Genomic DNA, 10,725 nt, shown 5'->3' with positions numbered 1-10,725 from the left:
CAAGTTCAACAAATAAGTTCTTCAAAACGAAAATGAAAACTAACCTTCAAAAGGTGGGTTCATCGGAATAAAGTGTCGTCACCTGTGAGAGAAAGCAGAATGCGCCTATGAAGGACAAGAGCACAAAAATAATCGGTCAAAACAAACGAAAATCATACATAAAGTAGTTAATTAAAATGCATTTGCATCAAATGAAAGAAAGATTATCTGTGATGGTCGTCAAACTTCGTTCGAGAAAAGTTTGAGAAGAGAAGAGGGTCATGAGTGTTAAGATAAAATGAATGAATCTCCCACTTAAATTTTAATTGAATTCACTAACTTTTTAACGTCTAATGCTGGGGCATTCGACATTTTATATCCTTTTACGTCGAATTACAATTATAAACGACATTTAATAATTCATTTATTTACAAAAATTCTACCGGTAATTTTTAATGTTGGCTATTCAGTGGTTGGACGTTGAACGTGTGACGTTATACATTGTTTTTGCACTAGTGGAACTGAAATAGCAAAGAAACAATCACATATTAAGCAAAAACATAAATTAAAACATTACAATGAAATCTTACGCATTATTTTTCTTCCACAACTATGTTACCTTTAATGCACGAAGAGAAAAAATATAATCCATAAAAGAGGGAGTAAGCCATTGTATTGCAAATTAGAAAGAAGTAACATAGAAAGAGATGAAGATTTGGGTGAGTAAAGACATGCACATAAAGATAGTGAATATTGGTGTTCTGTTCCCAAAGCTTAATAATTAACATCGTTAGAGTCAATTAACTATCATTCAAACTCACAAAGATACTCCAACAATGATGGTCAGTGCACAACCCTTTATATCCGTGAAAAAAAGCATCAAGATGACATATTGTAACAGATGTCATTATGAAAGAGAAGAGAGAGAATGAGTAAAGGTAGTTATGATGAAGGATTTTGACACGAACTATTGTTCGCTTTGAAGCTTGAATCTTTGTTACGGTTTTGTACTTAAAAGATTTCTCAAAGGGTAATGATTAATCAAAGGGTTTTGTACTTAGGAACACAAACCCCTAGTTAAGGTTTAAGGGCAATGACTAATCATCCTCAATGGAGGGCTTAAATGGTCGATGATTCCTCTTAGAACCAATATCGGTCCCATGGTGGTCCCTAATGTTCCGATCCCTAACCCATCGAGTGATGTCATTAAGGTCAATCACCCCTTATCCAAGGTATTGTCCACTTTTGAACTTGTGTTTTGTCACAGTTTTGTCCTTAAAAAACGTCTCAAAGGGTAGAAGGAGGGTGGAATATTTAAATTGCTTTTAACCTCGACTCCTAAGCCATTGAGACTATTGGTTGTGGTAGGAATATAAGTCTCCCTAGTTGAGGTATAGGGAAATGATTGTTCATCCCTAATGGAAGATTTAATGGTCCAATGATTCATCTTAGAACCTCGTTATTGGCCACAGTGGGTGTTAATGTTCTGATCCCAAGGCCATAAACTATTGTTGTTAGGGTCAATCATTGCATTTCTGAGGTACTGCCCATTTTAGAGACTGGAGCTTTTTCACAATTTTGTTCTTAAAATGTGCCTCAAAGGGTGGAAGGATGAAAGATTATTTCAATTATTTGAAATATTTTTTCCTAAGTGATGTAAAACGATTGGACGTAATAGGAACATAAGTCCCCCAATCGTAGTCGAATGGAAATGATTGTTTATCCACAATTGAGGGCTTAAGAGATTGATAATTCGTCTTAAAACTTGTTATCGATCCATAGTGGATGTTAATGTTCTGATCCTAAGTTCATCGACTGTTATCGTTAGGGTCAATCATCACGCATCTAAGGTATTATCCACACAATATAAAATTATTAAATATAGGATATGATAGGAATAATTGGAATGAGTGGAAAGATGATGAAGATAAGGTGATGGAGATAAAATGCATCGAAAATGAAGATGTGAGATGGGATCATACTATTGGAATTTGTTAAACTACATTTAAATTTGAAGAGGCGGTTTACTTCTGATTTCCTCTTTTGAGTAACTTTCTTTTGCTTTCGTTCTGATTTTTTTTAAAAGATATTGTAGTTGTGACACGCGTTTAAAGATTTTGTTCTTTCTATTTGATTATAGATAGAGATGACGCTTCTAACATGTGGTTGTATTTTTCTGGCGTATCTTGTAACAATCGTATCTGATTGTATGTCCGTGTCGTACATCCAAAACATTCCTCAACTTGCTCCCTTATCATCTTAGCCATTCTGAATCTCAACTAAGAACCCTAATGACCCACATTTTCAATTCCTGAATGATAAATCCAACAAATTGAAGGATCACCCTGTACCAAATGGGTTGCCATACACATGTCTTTTGCAACAGTCAAGTCTACTAAGCCATCATTTTAGTATCTATGTCCTGAATTAAAAATGGCCAAGACTCTACCTTGAACGAGAACAGGGTTCAACAAGGTTTAATGGAGAGTAAGAATGACATTGCATATTTGGAAGATTTTCCAAAGTTTGTAGAATACAATATTTGTAAGATTTTCGGAAGTTTATTCTCTCATGAGAAAATCAAAGAAAGATATATGGAAAAGGTGATTGATTAAGCTAACACAATGCACTATAAGATCAAGGACCACAACATACATAATATCAAGATGCCCTTATTATTTCTGCCATGGAAGGAACATACAGTGTTGTAATATTAATACATTAATTTCATTATTAAAGATTTAGATTCCAGGCTTGGGCAAAATATAGAGTGGATTCTTCTTATGCTGAGTAAGCCCTGGCAACTTTTCTGTATCAATGTCTTCTTTTGTCACTCCTGCTGGCAATTCCCAATCGAACGAATTCAGAAGATTAGCAAGAATAAGATTGACTGAGGCCACAGCCATAGGAATACCAGGACAAATTCTTCGACCAGCACCAAATGGAATTAGCTCAAAATCTTGCCCATAAAAATCTACACTACTATCTAAGAACCTTTCTGGCAAAAACTCTTCTGGGTCTTTCCAAGACTCAGGATCTCTGTGGATTGCCCAAGCATTCACATACCCTATTGTTCTGGCTGGAATTTCATAACCACCTATCCTGCATGCTTCATTTGTTTCTCTTGCCACAAGTAGTGGTGCTGCTGGGTACAGTCTCATCACTTCTTTTTTCACTGCATTGAAATAGGGAAACTTTTCAATATCATCTTCTTCTAGAAATTCTTTCTTACCTCCCAATGTCCTAATTTCTTCTTGAACTTTCTTCAATACTCTTGGATTTTTTAGCAGTGCAGTCATAGCCCACACTGTTGTGGCTGCAGTTGTATCTGTTGATGCTACAAGCATGTCCTGCATAGAGGAACCACCCATTTGTTTTTGTTTAAGTTTGAAAGACATCACACAAGATATTTTCAATGATTGCTAACATGTGCACGGAAAATATGATGACTAATGGAATCATAATCATCATCAACACAAATCATTTTCAAAACGTCAATCAAAATTAAAACTATTTGTGAAAAGTACCACTATATATTTTATCAAGATCTCAACAACTGTAGCCAGAAAAAATATCATTAATTAGATATTTTGCACCATTACGAAGACAAATATACTTCTACGAATTTGTCGTTATTTTTATCCACTTCTAATAATGAACAAATTTGAATGAATATCCGGTAGGTTTTTCTCAACTTGTACTAACAATTACTTTAAGAGCAAGGACTTCAATAAAATGAAAAGAATTCTTTTGAAAAAACAAAACTTTTCTGCTTAAAAACAACCTTGCTAATAACGTAACATTTGAATTTTTTCAGTTCTAATTTTACTTGAGATAAGTTAAACAAAACCCAGCAAATATGAGTTATTACAGGAACAGATAAATTAAACGAGAGAGAGAAAGAATTCCAAACCAGGAGCAGTGCTTTGATGTGATCTTTTGTGAGATCTATTGAAAAGGAACGTTCCTTCTGCAGGTGAAGTAACACATCTATTATACCCTCATGCTCTTGAGTATTTCTGTTAGGATCCATGCGCTCATCAATGACTTCTTGGAAGAACTTATCTAAGTCCTTGAAATTCTGATCAAGACGACCACGTAACCCCGAGAATTTATCAACCCAACCTAAGAAAGGAATATAATCTGAGAGGAAGAAGGTTGCCCACATGGCCTGACACTCATTGAACATGCTATGGAACCTGCTCCTTTCAGTTCCTTCATCTTCGTAGCTTCTCCCTAACACTATTCTACAAATGATAGTGCTGGTAAGGGACATCAGCAGTTCGTTCAAATTCGTAACCTTGGAAGATGAGGCATGCCCAGATAACTTTTTCAACATCTTTCTGACCTCAAACTCTCTTATTGAGGAAAATCTTGAGACACGTCTGGAACTAAGGACATGGACAACAGAGATTTTTCTAACTTCTCTCCAAAACTCACCGTATGGAGAAAATATCATCTCTAACCCATTGTAGGAGAGTTTCTGCTGGCCGAGTAATTTAGGTCGGTCACTGAACTCAAGGTCATGGTCTTTCAATAACTCTTTGGCTAACTTAGGTGACGAGACAACAATGGTTGGCCTTAATCCTAACTGAATCGAAAATATAGGACCATATATCTTCGAGAGATCATAGAGTTGAAGATAAAGAAGAGAGTTATCAAGCTGATGAAGATTTCCTATTATGGGAAGACCTCTAGGACCAGGTGGAAAGGAATGGTTCTTCAAGGTTCTGCGCTGTCGAAAGAAGAATAGCAGAAGAACGGGAAGAACAAGGCAGAGAATCAGAAGAGGTGACACCACCATTGTGAACTATCAAAGTGGTGGAACCAAACTATGTCATTGAAACTCACTCGTATCAAACGGGATTATATATAGGAAAAATGATAGGAAAATGATATTTTTAGACTCAACCATTTTTCCTTTTTCTTTCGACCGTTTTAGTTGTTAAATGATTGTTTTACTTTTTTTAATGTCAATTATTTTTTTCATTATATATAACTTCTTATAAAGCTTGTAAAATGGGTCACAATTTGCAGGTTAATCTGATCTATCATGGGTTCGGGTCGAGTTGAGTTTAAAAAATTATATTTTTTTATGCGGGTCAGATTTCAATCCTGTTTATTTAAACCCGGCTCATTCCGCTTGAATCTATGGTGGGCCGAGTTGGCCTATCAACCCACCTACCTAATTTTATTTTATCAAAATTTAATTTTTATTTTATAAAAAAATATTTAATTATATTTTTTCTTTGAAAATTAATTAAACAACCATGCAAGTGAGCTTTGGAAGTAAAATTTGTTTATATTTGAATTATAGAAAATTTGTAAGTTTATTTTATTTAAAAAAAATTGTAATTAAGTGAACTAGTGAGTTAACATGTTTATAAGTTGGACCGGGGTTGAATTTTTCTGACTCGTTAATAAATTAATCCAATTTAATTGACTCACTAAGTGATCAACTGTGGTAGACCGGACTAAATGACCCATTTTAACCGCACTACTCACAAGTTAATCCAATACGTATGTTGTTCATTATATTAAAAATAATTTATAATAATAAAAGGTCTGTCGAAAAAATAATTTTCTCACATAAGCAAGAGAGTCTAGGTAAACATCCACTGTTAAATTTAAATATAAATAACTATATATATATATATATATATATATATATATATATATATATATATATATATATATATATATATATATATATATATATATATATATATATATTCTTATAATAAATATTATTGTAATTAATAGGTATGTTTTAGAAATAGTTTATGTTTAATTTAATTTTATATTTAAATTAATTTTAAAATATAAATCTAAAATTTAATTTAATTTTACAAAATCAACTTAAATTTATATCTATTATAGTAGAATATGTTTTCAGAAAATCATAATAATATTTTAAGAAAAAAAAATTAAGTTTCATTATATCTTATAAAATTAATTTATAAAATAAAATTTATATCGACTTATATATTATAAAGTCTCTCGTGTTTATATGTTTAATTACTTGTAGTTAGTTAATAGATTATGACAGTTCATTCTTGCCTTTCCAATTCAAAGGCATACAGTAAAACTATCAATTACTGAAGGATTATTTCCGACGGCTTGCAGGCCTTCGGTAAAGGTGACTTATCGAAGGCTTTTCCGATGGTCATGGTAAGTGTAAATTACCGAGAGTTTTTGACCGTTTGTATTGGCACATTGACTTTAGCGAAGGAATATGATCTGCTCAGACTTAATGAACTAACAATTTGGGATTTCCTTCTCCCATTCTGCCAAATTCTATTTCGCGAAAGCTTCCACCCAAGTGAGAAGTTCTTCCCTTACTCTTCCTCTGTCATTCAGCACCCCCAAACCTAACCATTATTGTTCGTTCCACCCTTCCCCATTTTTTTTGAAATTGTTGTTATCGTTGTGTGTTTGGATTCTGTCACGGAAGGAGAGTGCTAGTGAGGAGGGTGGTGGTTTAGGTGAGGGATTAGGTCGTTGCGAGAGGGCTATTGAAAGGGGTTTCTTGAAAAGGTTTCTGTCGTAGTGTGACGAGGGTTGTGTCGCAGTGTGACCAGTGCTTCCGGTATCGTGACGAGGCCAATCTACGGGCTTTGGGACGAAGGGGCTTTCGCTATGTGAGGAGGGTTTGACTATCGCGAGGGAGGCTGTTGGACTGGAGATACACCTAGGGGTTGTCGCTGTTGTAGAGGTGAGTTCTCTATTTTGTGAATGATGAAGACTTTGTTGATGAAAGGCTGATGAAGAATTTGGTGTGTTGTTGTTAAATTTGGAGTAGTGTTCTCAGAAGTGTATTGTACACTCCTTATGAAAAGAAAAAGGAAGAATTTAAACTAATATAAGATCTTGACTTGTGAAATTATTGGATATTATAGAAACAATTCTGAAATCCCTTATGAAGAATTATTAAAACAAAAAATCTAGGAAAAGGTTCTTGTAAGTTTCGTAGATGATAAATTCAAGAACATATCTTCCAATCATAATAATGTCTAGGTTGATAAATGCAATCATCTAAGACTCTAAATCCCTTGGAAGCATACAGATTCTGGATGAATGACCATGCTTTAATTTACCATATCCAAAACCCTTCTTGTTGCCTCTCAAATCTCCAACAAGAGTTAGATTTTACTAAATACATTATCACACTAACAATTTAGAGATGAAAGCATTTATATTTAACCAAAACATAATCCAGAGGTTCACTATTTACCATCATTTGGTCTGAAAGTTAATTGTGGTTAGATGCAAGGAAGGCACATGTGATTGCTCTTAGACTACTTTCATGGTTTCCAAAGAATGGTTGTCTGAGCAATCATGGAAGTGACGACATAAGGGTCCATGTTAGATGCAGGCCTTCTATCCTCAAAGTATTCCTTCCCTTTCCTCTCAATGTCCTTCCCTACCCTAATTGAAACACCATGGCTACCGGGCCTTCGGTAATGTTTTGGTGTAATAAAAAAGCGGGGGCTTTCACCCTTCGGTAATGTCTGCTATGCTTTAAGTTGAAAATTTGAGTATTCGTTCTCAAATTTACAAAATTTCACAAAAGAGTTACCTCCGTCCTGTTCGTCGAACTCAGTCCTTCACTTGGGGTCGTGACCTTGGAGGCGGTCAGCTTGTTTGACACTGCGGTTTGACAACGCGACTTTGGTGGTGTTTGACACTTGGGGTCGTGACCTTGGCTTAATGCAAATTTCATAAGCTTCTGCTGATGCTTGATGTAGCATATCCCCATCATCAGCAATATCTACGTTACCTTGTGATTCATATTCTTTTCTAATATCTCAAAATTCAACCTCACAAGGATCTTTATTCCTAGCAACATTGATTTTCTTATCCGCCTAAGTAACAATGCAACAAAGTTCTTTTCACCAGTAGATTTAAGGGAAGATTTGAGTTTACTCTCACATGATCCACCCACTTTTTCTACCTGGAATTTCTCTTTAACATTGACACAATCAAAATTAGAAGTGGAAGCACCACTATTAGCAGTAACTCTACTTGTCTCCCCTTCACATTACATTGATTTTCTTGTGGAATTATTGTTTTACTCATCTTATGTTCTTTCTAATATGGAAACATAATGTGCATCTTTCCTTTTTAGCTAGATTGGAAGAGGATTTGACCATTGCTTCATATGATTTGGATACTTCCTTCTCTTTTTCTGAGGTACTTAAATTTAATACTCTTAAAAGATGAAGACAGATCTTCAATGCTATTCTCATCTTTCCTGACCATTTTAAGGCCAACCTTTTCTGGTTGCTTGTCTACAGCTGTAGAGTCTGTTTGACCAGGGGATGCTTTTGAAACACTATACCCATCTTATTTTTCTTCTTCACCAAAATTTTCTCATTTTATTCCATCTTTTTCTCTCATTTGTCAATTCACAAACTGTTTCAGCCATCAACTCACTCACATATACATCTTTTTCAATGATACCCCCACACACTACAAGAAATATTGGATTTACATACGGAAATTTATATACGGATTTTAGTCCGTATGTAAGTCAGTCATTATATACGAAATTTATGTACGGATATCAGAAAAGGTGTTATATACGGAAATTATATACGGATTTTTTCGTATATAAATTTTGTATATAAGTTTGGCACGTGGTGGCGGGAAAATTATCTAAGGATATATCCCTATGTAATTCCCTATGCCCGTATGTAAGTAAAATGTTTTATATTATATACTGCAAGGAATATTTTATTTAAAAAAATATAATTTTGATTAATTAGAAGTTGAAACTATCATCCACTCGAACCTGAGCTTTGTGCACCTCTGGAAACCTCGAGTTATCTCTCTCTCAAACCCTAGAGTCGTTTCTCTCTCGAACCCTGGAATCTAGTCGTTCCTCTCTCGAGCCGTCTTCGCTCTTTTTGTCCCTTTCTACAACCCTCTTCACTGTCGTTGGTCGTCATTCTGCTTCTTCCTCCTCTGTCTCTATCGAAGTGTCTGTCGTGTTCCGGCGTTGACGAAGCAGTCTCCTCGTTCAGTTGGATGTCGTAGTTGAACACTGAAGGAGTATCTCCATCTGGTAAGTAAACCCTAATCCTAATGCTTTCTTCGATAAATCGTAAAATTATGAAAATCGTGAACCCTAATCTTATTCTTTCTTTGTTTTATTTGACACATTTGTGGTTGGTCTCGCAAGTCGTGGTTGGAGTGTTAGGAAACATCAATTGAGGCTAGTGTTTGACATTTTATGAAGATTGTCAGTGGTATGGAAGACTGAGACATATACCGTTTGGAGTTGCGAAGGCCCTTAGTGAAGGAACCAAAGGTGAGTGAGTTCTTGTGCCTTTAAAGTTTCTTAGATGCAGAAAAATTTGTTTTAAATCAAAGGGTTTAGGCTGGGTGGATGAAATCAAGGGATGGTTTTGGTGTTATTGGAGATGGAAAGGTGTCTGTTAAGCTAAAAGAAAAGTTTTACTCCATTCTGGAATGATTAATTTATTGGATGCCAAGAAGAATTAGAAAATGATATACATTGTTTCTCTTTCACTTGTTACAACAAAAATTTTGATAAAAGTTATCTCAATTTTTTAATCTCAAAAAATTTGGACATAAATTCAAACTTGTTCTCTTACAAGTCTTAGTCGCGTGGTATGGATTAATATGAAATATTTGCGTTTGAGCATCTCAGAATCTGACTACTGAAGTATTTGTTGTCTTTTGGACAAGGAGTCATTTAGGGAAAAACGACAATTATTAACTTTTATGGTTTGCTATTAAAATTGTTGAAATCACCTGGTCATATTATAAGAGGAATGAGGTAGAAAATGAGGTTAGTTGATATTATTTCATAGCAAATGAGAGTTCTTGCTTCGTCAGGATAGATAAACTAGTAAATAATATTTGTATTTATTTGCCTCTTCTAATTGGATAAACAAACGAATGGAAATGAAAACTTCTAACAAATCTCCATTATTAATGGGTTAAGTAGACAACTTTTATAATGAATACATTATAGATGATGAGAAAGAAATGGTTAACATAGACTTACAAGCAAGATTTAATGGTTAACATGATCTCCTTGTGTTTTATTCATTTAAGAAACTCGGATCCAGCTTTAAACCAATCAATTAAAAGTTGTGAAGAAGCATAAATAAACCAAATATGATATCTATTGGTTTGATTACATGCCTTAAAAATCAAAAGTATCTTTCATATTCTAGTTTAGAAGCAATTAGAAAACGATGAAACTGATAGGTTGAAGCAACATAACAAATTCCAAGATGTCACCTAATCCATGATAAGGATTAAGGAATATATGAACTAAACCGTAAACCAGATTTGAGATAGTTGAGCACAGCACTTCCATCCTAGACTACAGGAAGGAGACATCGAATGAAAAAGAAATTAGATATAAAGAGACAGCAATATAAAAGCAAACCTGTATACTTGACTTTGCTATAACTAACTGGAACATTAAATTGTACAAACTTTTTAGTCTCACATGTTTTACATACAAAGTTACATATAGATACAAATACAAAAGGGAAATCCACAAATTACTGCATGGCGTACTAAGAATACCTCTATGGACAAAGACATCCAACCAGATAAAAACATGAACTCGTCTAAAAAGGCCAAAATTCTGGTTCACCAGGCTTCTTTCCAAACAATTGATTATATTCAGGACTTGATGTCTGTAATTGAAGCAAACAGTTATTGTTAGAAATTATAACTCTTTCAAAAACTCAGAATATGTGA

At 34.4% G+C, this 10,725-nt stretch overlaps 1 protein-coding gene across 1 annotated transcript; it reads right to left on the bottom strand.

The window, feature by feature from the left end:
* Positions 1-2,572: 2,572 nt before the first annotated feature.
* LOC106755533 (cytochrome P450 83B1) lies at positions 2,573-4,828 on the bottom strand. The gene is made up of 2 exons (XM_014637705.2): positions 3,893-4,828; positions 2,573-3,329 (listed from the first exon to the last, which is right to left on the bottom strand). Exons 1-2 carry the CDS (start codon positions 4,781-4,783, stop codon positions 2,721-2,723), a joined length of 1,500 nt encoding a protein of 499 aa, XP_014493191.1. The 5' UTR covers positions 4,784-4,828; the 3' UTR covers positions 2,573-2,720.
* Between the last annotated feature and the right edge of the window lie 5,897 nt (positions 4,829-10,725).

The sequence above is a fragment of the Vigna radiata genome, unplaced genomic scaffold (genome assembly GCF_000741045.1).
Source record: "Vigna radiata var. radiata cultivar VC1973A unplaced genomic scaffold, Vradiata_ver6 scaffold_213, whole genome shotgun sequence".
NCBI lineage: Eukaryota > Viridiplantae > Streptophyta > Magnoliopsida > Fabales > Fabaceae > Vigna > Vigna radiata.
The sequence above is the reverse complement of the archived record's forward strand: the minus strand, read 5'-3'. Positions and strand labels throughout refer to the sequence as shown.

Coding starts and splice junctions, on each gene's coding strand:
- LOC106755533 (XM_014637705.2), bottom strand. CDS start 4,783: ATGGTGGTGTCACCTCTTCTGATTCTCTGCCTTGTTCTTCCCGTTCTT. Junction 3,330..3,892: donor ACATCAAAGCACTGCTCCTG/GTTTGGAATTCT, acceptor TCCTCTATGCAG/GACATGCTTGTAGCATCAAC.